General features: G+C 46.9%; 1 protein-coding gene across 1 annotated transcript in view; it reads left to right on the top strand.

Moving 5' to 3' along the window:
* The window catches only part of SLC9A3 (solute carrier family 9 member A3), a gene marked incomplete in the record, with an annotated part of 668605 nt that overhangs the window by 495465 nt on the left and 155659 nt on the right, over positions 1-17481 (top strand). Inside the window, 1 exon segment of the mRNA XM_073630751.1 lies at positions 10925-11127. Coding sequence (XP_073486852.1) covers positions 10925-11127 — 203 coding nt within the window.

Raw genomic sequence — 17481 nt, 5'->3', positions numbered from 1 at the left:
GTACCCGCACAAGTCTTTAGAGAGTAAGGGGAGCTTAGACCCCTAACACCGAAGGTGTCAAAGAATGTGGATTTAGCCATAGAGTGGTTGCTTTGGTCATCTAAGAGTGCATACATCTTGACAGCTTTGTTGACCCTGAGGTTTACCTCTTGAACTTGACGGCGGAGGCTGTCATGACTGCCTGGAGGCAGATGCCCCTTGCACTGGAGAAGGAGCAATACATTTACTCCTCTTCCTAACTGGCAAAAGGATACTTTTTCCACTATAAATTTTTTGGATGTATTTATCCAAATCATCCCCAAACAGCCGTTCACCATGAAAAGGAAAACTATCCAGGAGCTTTTGCATGGCGCTTCGGCTGACCAATTTTTCAACCATAAGGTTCTATGCATATGCACCAGCCCAAGCGTAAGGTGCGAGGCCTGAAGAATAGAATCTCTCATGGCGTCTATTGCAAAATATAACGCCGCTGGTAGCTCGGCTAAATTCTGGGCCTGCTGATCAGGAATAACCTTGAGCACCTGTTTAAACTGGTCTCTCAAGGATTGACATACACCAATTGCTGCCACCCCAGACTGAGTCACTGAACCTGCCAGAGAAAAAGTGTTTTTTAATAGGAATTCCAACTTCTTATCTGTTGGATCCCTAAGCATTTGAGCATTGTCTACCGGACAAGTCAAACTTTTATTCACAGAGGATAAAGCAGCCTCAATTGCTGGTATCTCCCATTTCTTAGTAAATTTTTCCTCCATAGGATAAAGTGTTGAAAACTTTTTAGGAGGAAAAAAATGCTTATCTGGGTGATCCCACTCAGAATACATAAGCTTTTCCAGCAATGAATGGACAGGAAAGGCATGCACAGATTGAGGAGGCTTTAGCGAACCCAAACAAGAAGTGGGCTTATCAACCGACTCAGATAAGGGTAGCATAAATGTGGAACGGACCAATCCAGTAAGAGATTTCACCATCAATCTTTCATACTGTGCCACCCCCCTCCATATCCCCACTGTGCCCCTCCTTCCTCTTTTCAAAGAGCCTCTGATCCAACGAGATCGGCGTGTGTGTGTGGGGGGGGCGAGGAGGAAAGCTGGTGACAAACCGGCGTGCAGCAGCAGTGGAGAACGGAGCAGCATCCGCAGATCATTCTGGCTTCCCCCTATCTATCCAAGGAGAGGGGGAGAGCTTCTGCCCAGGTGGGGGGTGTTTTTAGAAAAAAATCCCCCCTCAACATCTTACCGGAGGCCTGGGACTGCTAGCCGGAGGGAAGTCTGCAGCCTCTGCTGACAAAGAGTGATCTAAGGAAAGCATGACAAGGTACGTGCTCTATACAGCCCCCAGTGGTGAATTTTAGGCATGACAACATTTACTTTTAAAGGAGACAATTCATACGAAAATTTTAAATTCCTTAGAAATCTCCACTTACCTTTCCCGCCGCAGGGATTCTTTGGTAAAACCAACAGACCCAATCTTCACCCCTCACAGTGGGCTCTGTTAAAAAACCTTCAGGGACCGGGGACCCTTTTTATCGGGGGATCCACACCCCTGGACCCGTAAAGCACCCGGCCAGGAAACTTTATGGCTGAAAAATAAAGCACTGGATCCCAGGGTCCAGCTCTCTAAAAAGAGAAGCGTTATGGGCTAAATCTCGTTTCTTCCACCATGAGGCCTGGGTACCATTCAATTTAGCCTAAAAAGACACTTTGAATGGATCCGGTTGCATAGCCTGCCCCAGCAAAGAATATTCCAGTGGAGCACAGCATAGCACAACAGAGGCGATTCAGTGTTAGAAAAGAAAATATTCATTTATCTCAGAGTCCAACCTATTTTAAAGCCTATCAGAGCATTTGGCTCTAATCAGGTGGTTAAAAAAAACACCCCTGCCACTGTAATTCAGGCGAAAAAGGGGGCGGACACCTGAATAGGGGGTGGCAGCAGCGGCCATGGAATCTATCCATTAACCATATAGGGGGGTGGTGAGGATAGAGGGGGCGGTGCCATTAATGCATGGGCCGCCCCTGGGGACAGCATCTCTACCTTCCCTTTGAGGTGTGCCTGTCTTTTTTTTAATTTTTTTTGACTGTCCTATTTTGGGAAAAGACAGGCAACCTATGGCTACAGAATTCTATGTTTGATTTTTGCTGCTGCCCGCCCTTCCCCCTGGCTGTAGAATTTGGCCCTTCAGTCCCTCCTGCCTTTCCCTCCCTTTGCATTGCGTAAATCCCTCTGTGAATAAAACTCAGGGAGATTCACTCATCCCTAATCAGTAGGGGATGTGGAGTACATTTAAATTCAGTAGAAACTGACATGTGGTCCTTTGGAGATCAAGATGGTATCAAAAGATTGTTGAGGGTTTATATGTACCTGCAGGCATAGGGTTATCAGGGTAGTGGGTTTCAGGGACTTTGAAGGTGATCATAGTGATTGTAGGTAACAGGCATCCTCTGAAATAACCTGTCAAGAGAGGCTAGCTTTTGTGAAGATTATTGCCCTTGTCCAGGGGCATTTTATGAAATCAGTGTGCCTGTGTGCAAAATCATAAGCTGAGTCCCATTGCTTAAAAAAAATGTAGCGTGCTTAGCACACCATGGCGAAAAGTGTGTATTGTTTTAGAAAGACTTGAGTTTCTAAAGTAGAGCAGTAATGCGGAGCATGTGGTGCAATGAACAATGGGTGTGGCCAAATTGCATTAAACAGTGGGAGGGCTTAAAGGGGCATGGTTAAATAAAACAAAAGCTTTCTTGTACCCATAAACTATGCTTAGATTGCTGTGCCACAAGCAAGAGTTTCACAGACACGTATACACCTCAGCACAATTATTTAAAAAAAATGTTACTCTCCCATTACCTATGATTTTGTGCACACTGAAAATTGACAAAGAGCTAACACTATCTGAGCCTACCTTAAAGTAGAACTTCATTAAATAGTCAGCAGACAGCAGCTGTTAAGACAATGAATACTTTGATCATAATTATGTAAGGCACAACATAGTGTATATAGTGCAGGAGTCTGTTATATACAATATAGTGCAGGAGTCTGTAATTTATAATATAGTGTATAAACTGCATATGTGTGTAATGCACAATATAGTGTATATAGTACAGGAGTGTGTAATGTACAATATAGTGTAGGATTCTGTAAGGTGCACAATAGCATATATTGTGCAAGAGTCAGTAATGTACAATATGGTATATATAGTGCATGATCCTGTAAGGTACAATGTAGTGTATATAGTGCAGGACTCCATAGATGGCTGGCAAGCATTCTGAATGAAACAAAAATAAAACAACAAATTTCTCCATCCACATAAAGTTAGATGGATGGAGGAATCCCTCCCACTGGGACATTGTCTGTCCCCCAGGACAATGCCTCCCAGGTCAGGTCTGTCCCCCAGTACAATTACCACTCAGTCAGTATGTCCCCCAATACCATCCCCAGCCCAGGTCATTCTGTCTCCCAGTACAACCCCCCCCCCAGGTCAGTTTGTCCCCTTGTACAATCCCCCCAGGTCAGCCCGTCCCCCGGTACAATCCCCCCCCCAGGTTAATCTGTCCCCAAGTACAAGCATCTCCCCCAAGGTTAGTCTGTCCTTCAGTACAATCCCCCCAGGTCAGTTTGCCCCCCCAGTACAATCCCACTGGGGGACAGACTGACCTGGAGGGGTGGGGGAATTATTCTCAGGGACAGACTGACCTGTGGGGAATAATACTGGGGGACAATCATGGCCGTTCCCAGGTCAGTCTGTCTCCCAGCACAATCACCCCCCAGGTGAGTTTGTCCCCAATATAACCCCACCTGAAGTTATTCTGTCCCCCAGTTCAATCCTGTCACGGGCATGGCCAGAGCGGAGGCTGTTGGAGAGGACTGTGTGCAAGCCTGTTGCCCACCGATTATGGGCCCTAGCATTTGAGGTGAATGAGAAATCCAGTCTGAACTGTATTAATCGGACTCAGTCATGTATATATTGTATGGGGACTCCTTACTGTATATTTGTGTCCCTGAAGAGGGAGGGGGGATTCCTCCAGCAGCCCCCTGCTGATAAGACTGATTCATTCTGCTGGGACACATCCTGTGAGGAGATGCTGGTGTTATCAACATGTGTTTATGTTAATTAGGTTAGCTTTGAGTCATCCCTGCTGTATAAAGATCTGTGAGATCTCAAAATAAAGAGCAGTTCTGATGTACTCCAAGACTGGTGTTGTCTAGTTCTTGGGGTTCCTATAGCCAGATCCATTGGACTCGTGTTCCAGAACTTAGGAAGCGGTATATGACGGAAGCACTCAAGCGGAGTGTGGGGCGTTCCGTGACATTGGTGGCAAGCAGCGGGAAAGCTTCCTGAAGTCTGAAGTCTGGGACATCCAAACCTCCAACTGGATCCAAGATCAGCATAGCAGACTTCAGTCACCCCAGCGGAGATATGGACCTGGCATCAGAATTCCCGGGGCTGCTGCGGATCATCCTTTCAACGTACACCAGGACTGTGTCTGAGGATGAATACCTGGAGCTCAGGCAGCTGATTCGGGTGGAGCTCTGGATTGCAGCCCTCCGTCTCGCTGGTATAAAACAGGGCAAGTGCTTTCCAACCCAAGAGCAACGGGCCAGTGATCAACGGGCATTGCGGATGGCATTCCTGGGAGAGCAGCCCCAGGAGCAATGGGTGACTGAGTTGGACAGGTTGGTCCAGCAGGAGATAGAGCTGGACAATCGATATCGGGCTCTGCAATGGCACGCAGAGGAGGGATATTTAGGGGAGACAACAGAATGCTCTCCGGAGGGATATGACTTTGGCGGCCCTGGATTGCTGTGGGAGAACCTTACAGATCTTTTTATGTTTGGCGATGAAGGGGAACCTGACCTTGAGGACATGAGAGACTATAGAGAGTCTATGCTCGGTCTTGCAGGGGTCTCAGAGCTCAAACCTGATCTGGACCATTTGCTAAGGAAGGAACAGCATCTGGAAAGGGCATACAGGAAACTGCTAGAACAAGTTCAGCAGCATGCCAGAGAATCGGCAGTGGAAAATCCGGAGATTGCCGTCCCCAAACCTGAAGTGCTGACAACAGGGCAGAGCTCTGCTAACCTCTGTCCAGAAATGATAACATCTTCTGGGTTCCATGGACAGGAGATGGTGAACCCCTATTCCCCGACATCAGTTGCAGAGACATGGGATTTGATAGACTTTTCTGCTGAGGAAGAACAACCTGATGAGCCTCCAGCAGAAGAGCTGCTATCAGGGCCAAAGTTCACTGTGTTCTGCCCAGCACCAACAGTGGCTTCGGCCTTCCTGAGAGAAGAGGTAGTCGGCCTTTCTCCCACAACACTGACAGGGACATGTGATTTTCTGCCAGCAGCATCTATGGAGTTAAAACAAACTTCTCCAGCTGAAGATCTGGTAACTGAACAGAGGGTCCAAGACCTCTGTCCCACACTTTTACCACTTCCAGAGACTGGGGATTTAATAGACATTTCTGTAGAGGAGGAACCACCTAGCAAACCCCCAGCAGAAGTGCTGGCAACCGGACAGAGGGTCCAAGACCTCTGCCCCACACCTGCAGCAATTGTGGAGGCTCAGGGTGAGAAGATGGCAATCACTTCCCAGCAGCAGATACAAGGGGAGAAGGGAGAGGAGGTGTGTGTTGTCCCTCCCCAACAGTTGGCCAGGGTGGAGGAAGTGGGCTTTCCTCCCCAGCAAAGATCCGTGTACCTGGGAGACAGTACCATCGACATGTCGTCCCAGCAGCCAGATGAGGGAATGGAAAAGGAAGCAGCCGGCTCACCTCCCCAATGGCAGCTACACAGTTTGGGAGTGGAGGAAGCCAGCTGCCTGCCCCAACAGTTAGCCGGAGCAGAGGATGCGGAGTCCCCAGCAGAAGTGCTGGCAACAGGGCAGAGTGCTACCAACCTCTGCCCAGCACCGGCAACAACTACAGAGTTCCAGGGAGGCGGGGCAGTCGGCCTCCCTCTCCAACAGTTAGCCGGAACAGATGGTGTGGGGTTTCCAGCAGAAGGGCTGGCAACAGGGCCGAGGACTGCTGGACTCTGCCCTCAACTAACAGTGGATGGATTACCTGTGAAGGTGGATGGGACTTCAGTCTCCACCTGTATACCCCAGGGATGCTGGGCAGTGGGCCCAGATCCCCAACAGCATGACAGAGTGAGCCCAGTCACCCTGTCTTCTCTCCAGCGGCAGAAAGGATTCCAGGGAGAAAGGCCAGTCCGGGCCTCTCCCCAGCGGCAGATATGTTCTCTGAGAGAGGCAGAGGATGGCTGGGTGAGTAATGCACTGTTTGGGATGATTTGTTTGGGGTACTGTGTGGGTACAGGCAGTAGAGGACTGGAGCTGTGGACTAACTTCGGAGTCAACCCGTCTGGGGTCTCCTCCTGTGTTAGTCTCCTGCCGAAAGGGGAGAAATGTCACGGGCATGGCCAGAGCGGAGGCTGTTGGAGAGGACTGTGTGCAAGCCTGTTGCCCACCGATTATGGGCCCTAGCATTTGAGGTGAATGAGAAATCCAGTCTGAACTGTATTAATCGGACTCAGTCATGTATATATTGTATGGGGACTCCTTACTGTATATTTGTGTCCCTGAAGAGGGAGGGGGGATTCCTCCAGCAGCCCCCTGCTGATAAGACTGATTCATTCTGCTGGGACACATCCTGTGAGGAGATGCTGGTGTTATCAACATGTGTTTATGTTAATTAGGAGAGCTGATCACATTAGCCACCAGCCCTGGCTAATAGACGAATGGTCTAGGCTGAGGAGGGGGGAGATTGTTGTTTGTATTGTTAATTGTATTAATGTGTGAAGCTCGGTGCCCACAAGACTGTCATCTGGTCTGGGTACATTTTGTAGTAAATTAGGTCATGTTAATTAGGTTAGCTTTGAGTCATCCCTGCTGTATAAAGATCTGTGAGATCTCAAAATAAAGAGCAGTTCTGATGTACTCCAAGACTGGTGTTGTCTAGTTCTTGGGGTTCCTATAGCCAGATCCATTGGACTCGTGTTCCAGAACTTAGGAAGCGGTATATGACGGAAGCACTCAAGCGGAGTGTGGGGCGTTCCGTGACAAATCCCACCACCCCAGGTTAGTTTGCCACCCTGTACAATCCATCTAAGACAGTTTGTCTTGGGGGACTGTACTGGGGAACAGACTGACCTGGGCAGGATTGTTCTGGGGGACAGACTGACCTGGGCAAGATTGTACTGGGGGACAATCAGTACAATCACCACCCCCAGGTCAGTCTGCCTGCCCAGTACAATCCCACACGGGAATTATACTGGGGACAGACTGACCTGGGGGGAATTTAACTGGGGAGCAGACTGATTTGGGGGAATTATACTGGGGCACAGACAATCCCCCTTAGGTCAGTTTGTCTCTTGTCACGCTGATTCACCCCCTCTTCCCAGGCTAGTTTGTCCCTAAGTACACCCCCCCCAGGTTAGTCTGTCTCCCAACACAACCCCCCAGGTCAGTCTGTCCCCCAGTACAATCATTCCCCCCAAGTCAGTCTGTCCTCTAGTACAATCCTCCCCGGGTCAGTCTGCCCCCCCATTACAATCCCATACCAGGTCAATCTGTTCTCCAGTACAATCCCCCAGGTCAGTTTTTTGGGGGGGGGGGGTTGTACTGGGAGACAGACAGACTGGGACAGACTGACTAATTGGCCTGACAGACAGACTGACCTGGGGGGATTGCACTGGGGAACAGACTGACCTGAGGGTCATTGTACTGGGGAAAAGACTGACCTGAGGGTCATTGTACTGGGGAACAGACTGAGCTGGGGGCATTGTACTGGGGGACAGACTGAGCTGGGGGAAATTATACTGGGAGACAGACTGAGTCTGTCTCCTAGTACAATTCACCTCGGGTCAATCTGTCTCCCAGCACAATCACCCTTCTTCCCTGGTTAGTTGGTCCCCCAGCACAATCACACCCCCCCCCTTCCCCAGGTCAGTCTGTCTCACAGTACAGTCAGTCTGTCCGCTAGCATAATCACACCCCCAGGTCAGTCTGTCCCCCAGCACAATAGCCCCAGGTCAGTCTGTTACCCAGTGAAGGCAGTTTGCCCCCCAGCACAATCCTCCAACCTCCCTAACAAACACCAGACAGCGCTCACATGGCATATGAGATTTCTTTCCTCTTGGGCATAGGATGACATCAGCAATTCCCCCCCCCCCTGTGATGCTGAACCCACCCCCAGGGTTGACAGCCATCTGCAGATCCCAGACAGCAGCAGGCAGTGGGGACACAGGCAGCGGGCAGTGACAGGTGCAGCTGCAGCGCTTAAACATATAAGGGGCATGCTGCAAGGCTGTCATTTTTTGGAATCGCAGTTTCCCTCCATAAGTGCATTGTGTGTCAGAGCACAGTAGGTCACACCCACCACAGGGCCCTTGCGCAATGTATATATTGCACCCATGGATGATATGCCTCTGCTCTTTAATAATATTGTGCATAGGCATAGGTGTGCTCAGCCTATTGCAATAGGGTGTGCACCCCAAAGCTTAAACACTGTAAGAGAGGCAGTAGCTAGGCAGCAGTGAGTACAAAGCACATGTGATTGTTTTTTTCTGTTTTATAATTTTTTTACATTTTTTTTTAGATTTTTATTTATGTATTTTTTTTACAATTTTTAACCGCTTGCCGACCAGCCGCCGCATTTGTACTGCGGCAACATGGCTCGGCTGCGCAAATCGGTGTCATGTTACGTCGGTTCGGCTATTGTCCACTAGGGGCGCGCGCGCCGCCCCCTGCTCGCCCACGTAGCTGATGCGTGTGCCCGGCGGTCGCGATCACCACCAGGCTCCAATGATCGCTCGGGGCACACGGAGAACTGGGATCTGTGTATGTAAACACAGTTTCCGGTTCTCTGAGGGGAGAAGTGGCAGATCAGAGTACTGTACAGAGTATGAACAGCAATCTATCTCTTCCCCTACACAGTCCCCTCCTCCTTCAATTACAACACACACTAGAGAACACATTAACCCCTTGATCGCCCCCTAGTGGTTAACCCCTTCACTGCCAGTGACATTTTTACAGTAATCAATGCATTTTTATAGCACTGATCGCTGTAAAAATGCCAATGGTCCCAAAAATGTGTCAAAATTGTCCGACGTGTCCGCCATAATGTCGCAGTCCTGATAAAAATCACAGATCGCCACCATTACTAGTAAAAAAAAAAAAATATATAATAAAAATGCCATAAAACTATCCCCTATTTTATAGACGCTATAAGTTTTGCGCAAACCAATCAATATACGCTTATTGCGATTTTTATTTACCAAAAATATATAGACGAATACATATCAGTCTAAACTAAGGGAAAACATTTTTTTATATATTTTGGGGGGATATTTATTATAGCAAAAAGTAAAAAATAATGCGTTTTTTTCAAAATTGTCGCTTTTTTTTGTTTATAGCACAAAAAATAAAAACCGCAGAGGTGATCAAATACCACCAAAAGAAAGGTCTATTTGTGGGAAAAAAAGTACGTCAATTTTGTTTGGGTGCAACGTCGCACAATGGCGCAATTGTCAGTTAAAGCGACGCAGCGCCAAATCGCAAAAAGTGCTCTGGTCAGGAAGGGGGTAAAATCTTCCGGGGCTGAAGCGGTTAACTGCCCTTTTGGGGGGCTTTGGTGGAATTTTAGGGATCTAAACAGACCCCTGATGCCTTACATTTAAGACTGAAAAAGAGACTGAGGACAGGATGGAGGTGCAGATGCTAGAACTGATCCCACAACAGTGCCCCCGGAGGGAGGGAGGGAGGGAGGGAGGGAGGGAGGGAGAGGAGAAGAAGCCAGCAACGCTTCAATGGGAGGAACAAGAGGATCAATATCTACAATAGTACAGTTGGTCCTCTTGCTCGGCAGATGCTTCGGCCCCCCTTTAAAACGAATAGGGCACAGGCCCAGTACAGGAGGGCAGGCTGTACTGGTCCTTTTAAACTTGAGACCGGAATCTTGAACGCATAAACAATTTAAACTACTCATTCAGCTCTTAACAGCTGTGAAACAGACCATAGCTAAAGCGTGGAAATCACCTACATTGAATATTGCAGAGACCAGGCACAGGATGAACCACACTCTGCTACACGCAAAAATGTAAGCCCTGGATAAAGAAAACTTTTAGCAAATTTGACATTTTATGGAGACCATGGAGTACACACTGTCTAGTGCCAGGCTTTGAAGAAGGGTACTTTTGCCATGGTAGTAGGTACGCAACTGTACATCCTTACCCATACCCTTTTGGGGGTAGCTCTACTTTCAGGGACTCATCCTCCTCTCCTCCTTCTCCTTCCTGTCTTTTCTTACCCTTTTCTATGCTTCCGTCCTCCCCTTTTTCGGGTTACCTTTTCTCTTGGATAGCATTATCTATCACTAGGGATGTAACGAGGTTGTAACTTAACAGTTGGATAAACAAGTCTACTTTTGAGGGATTATTAAAAATATAATTTGTTTAGCCTGAGTTTGTTTTTAAATCTGACCCTTGAACAGCTCGATAAGATATAGCTTCATTGCTTTAATTTGGTTTTAGTTACACAGATTATCATTAAATAGGCCATTGGTACTTGCCTTACCTGTATATACTAAACTCAACACAATGGTATTTCTTTCTTTTTTATTATCTGTAATGTTATCTTGTTACTCTTATCAATAAGAATAAAATATTTGAACAAGAATAAAACAAAAAGCAATTTTTAAGATGTTTTTGTATTGTACATCTTAGGGTCACTAAGTTAAGCACCTTGTTGCTAAGCAAACATTAACTTTATTTATATGTGCATAACAGACTGCTAAAATTTAAGGTTTTTTTTTGTTACTATGGGTTACAACAATTTTCTGCATTTTTTTTCTAGTGTAATGATATAAGTAATGTATGAGTATACTGAACAAATGTTAGCATCATTTTTTTTTCTTTCTTCTAGGTGTTGTTGTTCAAACATGGATTTTAAATCGGTATAGAATGGTGCAACTGGAAATAATAGATCAAGTTGTGATGTCATATGGTGGCTTGAGGGGTGCTGTTGCCTTTGCTTTAGTTGCTTTATTAGATGAAAAACGAGTGAAAGCAAAAAATTTGTTTGTCAGCACAACAATAATTGTTGTTTATTTTACTGTCATCTTTCAGGTAAGTTGTATGAACAAATTAGCTTTCATGGAAATGTACTCACTTTATGTGGAAAAGAAATGTTCACATTTGTTGGGAATGATCTTCCAATGTGATTGTTTGCTTCTGTTATCTATTTAGTATGGCCCATTAAATATTCTAGCCACAATTTTTCTGGTTAGATTAGAAATTAGTATACAGTGTCTGCTGGCATCTTGTAATATAGCACTAGCAAAAGTATGCCTATTTTAGATCAATAAAGGATATTACAAATAATGCTAAAGTGTTTGGGAAAGATGGTGAGAAGAGAAGACTATGACAAAGCACAAAATCTACAGACAGGGCATGTTAGACATGTGAAAATTGTGGTCAGATACTGTAGGGCACACATTTCCAAGTTTTTCATTATTTTTGCTGTGGTGATAGATTCTCTTTATGGGGACACCAGAGGTCCATTATAACCCTGTGTCCATCAGATCCAAATGGGGGACAGAAAGCTACTGATCTGCATCTGAGGAGGCTTAGAACACCAGTACCTTAAGTGTAAAAACCCAAAATTGTCCTTTGTTAGAAGTGTGAACAGTGCTCTCTGGCTGCATGTTGTAAGTGGTATACACTCAGTCTGTGTGTTATGACTGGATAATCAGTCCATCTGTGTACTGTGACTGATTATACCATATGTCTGTTGAGAATAAGTGTTCATATTCTGTAATGTATGTGCATGGGCATAGCATAAGGGGTTGCAGGGGTCACAATCGCAACCCTGCCCCTAGCTCCAGGGGGCCCCCTGCAGCCTCCCTATCATATTATCATATTCTCCACAAAATCTAACTCCGATCTGCCCTAAGGCCCCTTCAGTACTGGGCTTCTACTTTCCCTTCCACAATCCACACCCCTCTGTTCCCATTGGCTGGGGAGAAGCTGTGAGCCATTTCCTGAATGGAGAGGAGCACAAGGTGAGAACAGCCCAGGATGGGGAAGTGTCTGTGCTGTGTGCTAGCAACATGGAATGGTAACCGAGCTCAGTGAGGCAAAAGGAGGAGAGTGCCGTCCTGTAGCCATGATGGGACTGATGTCACTGGTGAGGTATGACACTGCTCAGTGTCTCCTAGTCACCAGCTGGGATTCTCTGTACCCCCCCACCCGGGGATATTTACTTACCCCACTTCCCTGACAACTGGGGAAAATACACACACCTCCGGGAAGTGACCTTCTGCCAACACTGACAGAGAAACCTTCAGAAATTCCTAAAACAAATCCCTTAACACCTCCTCGGGGGGCCCATGAAGGGCTACAGGCTCCAGATTTTATGACACGTGGCTTTGCCCTCCCAGATCTAAGTTACCCCCTCAAAACCCCCTGACCACCCCCTCCACCCTGCATGCTATGCCCGGCTGCTGAGCTTCTTTTCCATTACAGCACTCTATACTGTTCCTCCTCCGCAGGGCTGAAATCACATTCCTTTACAATACAGCCAGTTAGCCATGATCTGCACAGGGTGTATCTGCCTACTGCAACTACACTGCCATTCCGACAAGAGAATTTCACAGGTCAGAAGGGCAACGTAAAAGCCAGACAGCCCCGTGTAGTGTTTTTTTTTGGGGGGGGGAACTGTATACAGTGCTGGGATGGGAAAGGAGCTCTGCCAAGTGATCTGCCAGGGGTCCCTGTCTCTGATTCTCCAGTGGTGATCCCCATCCTCTGATTCTCCAGCGGTAATCCCTGTCCCCTGATGTAAAGAGGAACTTTGGGAACTCAAAACTCTTAAGCCACTTTGAGTATCTTGGCGTGCGGTGGCTGTATCTGCACGCACGTTGGAAGTAGTGGGGGCGGCGCCCAGGTCAACTTTTGCATCAGGCCCACAAGCTTCAAGCTACGCCTCTGTGTGTGTGTATTTTCCTGTGAGCACAAGATGACAACAGTACTATAGAGACCAATGAATATCAGGAATACACTTCCTCTAAATGGCTGAAGTAGAGATTGTGATGTCATCCGATGTTTTGGTTTCTTCTATTAAGGTTACTTTGCATTATAAGCAAGGACACTTAGACCTCTGCAATGTATTAACCGTCATTATACTGTGGCAGGCCGGCACGTTCCTGTGAGTCATCGTAGATGTACATCGGCCCTTTAAGCAAGGATAGCAGGTGCGCGCGCCCGCTGCACTGCGGGGGAGCTGATGCACGTAGCCAGCAGTCACACGAGAGCCAGAACAGGGACGTGTGTGTAGACACACAAATCCCTGTTCTGTGAGGAGAGATAGATCGTGTGTTCCTACTAGCTAGGAACAACGATCTGTCATCTCCTCTAGTCACTCTACAGTTAGAAAATACAAGAGGGAACACAGTTAACCTCTTGATCACCCCCTAGTATTAACCCCTTCCCTGCCAGTGACATTTACACAGTATTCGGTGCATTTTTATAGCACCGATCATTGTATAAATGTCAGTGGTCCCAAAAATGTGTCAAAAGTGTCTGATCTGTCTGGCATAATGTTGGAGTACCAATAAAAATAGCAGATCACCGCCATTACTGGTAAAAAAATAATAATAATAAAAATGCCATAAAACTATCCCCAATATTGTAGACACTATAACTTTTGCTCAAACCAATCAATATACGCTTATTGCAATTTTTTTTACCAAAAATATGTAGAAGAATACATATCAGCCTAAACCACCAAAAGAAAGCTCCACTTGTGGGGAAAAAAAGATAAAAATGTCATTTGGGTACAGTGTTGCATGACCGCACAATTGTCATTCAAAGTGGGACAGCGCTGAAAACTGAAAATTGGCCAGGGCAGGAAGGGGGTGAAACTGCCCTGTATTGAAGTGGTTAATACAGTTACTCAAAAGTGCCATTTACAAAGCAAAAAATATAATTTAAACTGCCATCTGTTAAATGAGGTAGATGTGGTGGTACTGATAAGATAGCACTAATGAGGAGGCACTAATATGCAGCACTGATAGGCAGCACTGATGAGCACTGATAGTGCTGTCAGCACTGATAAGCGGCACTGATGAGGAGACACTGACAGGCGTTATTGCTAGGCACTAATTGGCATCTGCGATGGTCACTGACAGGCATTGCTGATGGGCACTGATTAGCATTTGTAATAGGCACTAATTGTCATCTGTGATGGGCACTAATTGTCATTTTTTATTTGCACTGATTGGCATCTGTTGTGGGCACCTCTGATGGGGGCTGCGCTAATAATTAATGCATTGATTATCAGCTCAGACCCCCCCCCCCCGTCAGGAGAGCCGCTGATCATCTCTCCTCTGCTCGCACCGATCACTGGCACCACTTCCTGGTTAACGCTGTGATCAGCTGTGATTGGTCACAGCTGATCACGTGGTAAAGAGCCCACGTCATAGGCTCTTAACTGAGATCAGAGATGCGGTGTGTCAGAGCAGAGCAACACACCGCACCACCAATCGCCACTCTGCGCGCCCATGGGGGCACGCAAGAGCGGCTTATTCTGCTTGACGTCATGTGACGCCTGTCAGGAAAACTGATCCCCCGCTCAGCCGTCATTCTGCTATAGGCCGGGCGGGATGTGGTTAAAGGGGTTGTAAAGTCAGAAGGTTATGTTATCTTAATGCATTCTATGCATTAAGATAAAAAGCCTTTTGTGTGCAGTAGCCACCCCAGCACTCTCTAACACTTACCTGAGCTCCATCTCTGTCCAGCAATGTCCACGAGTGTTTCAACTGTCCAAGACTCTCTCTCCCGATTGGCTGAGACACAGCAGTGGCGCCATTGGCTCCCGGTGCTGTTAATCAAAGTCATCTAGCCAATCAGGAGAGATTGGCTAGATGACAGAGATTGGGTGTCCCCATAGCAAGCTGCTTTCTGTGGGGGCATTGACAGGAGGGAGGGGCCAAGAGCACAGAAGAGGAGGATCCAGGCTGCTCTGTGCAAATCTACTGCACAGAGAAGGTAAGTATGACATGTTTGTTATTTTATAGAGAAAAAAAAACAATCATTTTAAGTGCTGGTTAATGGAGCAACATTGTTGGAAGGCTTTCTTTGATGGTAGATCATCTTTTCAGCTCTTCACTGGAAGAAATCACTAAAAAGGCAACCATGCCTACCATAGCTGTTCTAAGCTAAGGATCAATGGAATGGGTTAACGCTTTCTTATCCTGCATCAAATGTTTCTTTCCGGCCTCTAAGTCAGGTTCTAGTTCCTGGACCCATGTGACTGCTTACACTTCGGACTTAGAGAGTTCTTCTTGGCTTCCATAACAGATAATTAGGATTTATTTGCTTTCCTGTGTGTGGAATCAGTATCAATTTGTTGTCCTTTCTATGGTCTTGTTTTGCCCTGAGTTTCACAAAGGTTTTCTGCCTTTTTCATCTCAGAGGTATTAGAATCATCAGCTACTTCTACAATCTGTTGCTGTGAGAGGAGACCTCTCTGTCCCTGAACGTTTGTTTTAAACACATTTAGGTCCCTAAATAACTTTGAATAGATTGTGTTGAGTACTTGGGCCTTCTCCTGGATACCCATTGAGACTTTGTATCTTTGTAATACACAGCTACAACAATAGCGTTATAATTCCATGATTTTCCTCAGAGCATAACAGTACCACATTGTATAGCCAGCAAAACAGTACATGAACAAGTATTTATCTATTCTTATCCATATGAGCATCCATGTTCCAGAAGTAGTTTCTCCAAAAACAACTCTACTGTAGAGAGCCCAGGGGTATCTAACCACGGGGACCATAATTAATTAAAATTGCTTGGGCATCCTCTGTGCTGGAAGATATACTTTTCCAAATGCAGGATATTCCCCATTTGGGTAATCCACTCTTTCAATGTGGGAGGGTCAGCTGCTTTCCAATGCCTGAGAATTACAGTATCTCACAAAAGTGAGTACACCCCTCGCATTTTTGTAAATATGTTTTCTTTATCGTACATCACGGGACACAGAGCACCATAATAATGACTATCTGGGTTATATGCTAACTTTAGGTGATTGGACACTGGCAACCAATAGTAAGAAGGTTCCTCCCATATAACCCCTCCCATACAGGAAGTACCTTTAGTTTTTTGTCAGTGTCTTGAAGGTGATGGTCACGGCTGTGGAAAGCTCTTCAATAATGTCCCAGTGAGGATGTTATAATTGGATCCACTCGGATGGCATATTAAAGCTAAAGTGGATGGTATCTGAGCATTGGTTCAAGAACAAGGTTTTGCTTGTAATGTGTCCTTTATGGCGCTGGACCCTTGTGATATGGTATTCCTGGTCTATTATATGCCCAAGGAAACTAAAAGGGTGCTTTACAGGTCCAAGGGTGTGGACCCCGAGAAAAAGGGGGACCTGGTCCTTGAAGGTCCTCAGTGGCGCTACCCGCGGTGATGGAGGCCTATACTTTATTACTGTGTTGCTTTATCATGTGTTGTGGCAAACGGTCGCTAGAATGCAGCTTTGGCGGGTGTCTCCTGCATGGTGGCGTGGGTGCCGAGCGCACGTGCGCGCAGGAGCATGTGTCAGGTAGGCGGCACATGCTCGCGGCCGCGTACGCTACAGCGTGTGTGGGCGGGGGGACCGCCGCATGCATCTCGGCGTGGCTGGGCGCAGCGATGTTCCTCGCGGGCGTGCGCATACACAGTAAGATCTCGGGCATGCATGCGTCACGTGGCGGCGCGCGCATATGAGGGAAGTCAGCGTCCACGTGTGTCATTGCTGTTTGTCAGTATAGGCTTGCAGAGCCAGGACTGCTATGGTGGGACTCAGGGGGTACGTAAGTTGGGCATTTGCAACACGTTGAAAGGTTGTAGGCTGGGAGAGGTGCTATACGCTGGGCAGCTATATAGTACAAGAGGGAGTATATACATATATTTTTTTTTTCCTCAATCCCTGTAAGCAATGTCTTCCAGAAAACGAGGTACAGGGAGCAGGGCTAGTCCAGGGGTTAAAGGGACTTCTTAAAAAACAGGAGGTCAACCTCAGGCTACTGCAGTATCAATCTCCACTGAAAGACCTGCGGCATTTGGCTTGGCTGAGCCATTACATTTGTCAGGCGTTGTGGCCACTACCAATATCCCTGCATCAGCTTATGTTACTAAGGATGATTTGACATCTGCCTTAGCTGGCCTTGAGGGCAAAATAGCGGGTATGATTGCCTCTATAACACAGGGAGGGAAGAAACATCATAGATCTCCCTCTCCTGAGCCTTGTCCCAGTGGAGAGTCACTAGAGCACCAAGACGCTCTTAGCCAGTTGGGTCCTTGTGATTTGGATCCTGAATGGGCAGAGGATTTGGAGGAGATGGCCGCAAAAGATAGGGAGGAAGTAGAGGCTGAGGAGTCCTCGGCTGGGGATTCAGGTTCCGAGGAACCAATGTCTGCTTCCCAATCCCA

This window comes from Aquarana catesbeiana, linkage group LG05, assembly GCF_042186555.1.
Source record: "Aquarana catesbeiana isolate 2022-GZ linkage group LG05, ASM4218655v1, whole genome shotgun sequence".
Taxonomy (NCBI): Eukaryota; Metazoa; Chordata; class Amphibia; order Anura; family Ranidae; genus Aquarana; species Aquarana catesbeiana.
The sequence above is the reverse complement of the archived record's forward strand: the minus strand, read 5'-3'. Positions and strand labels throughout refer to the sequence as shown.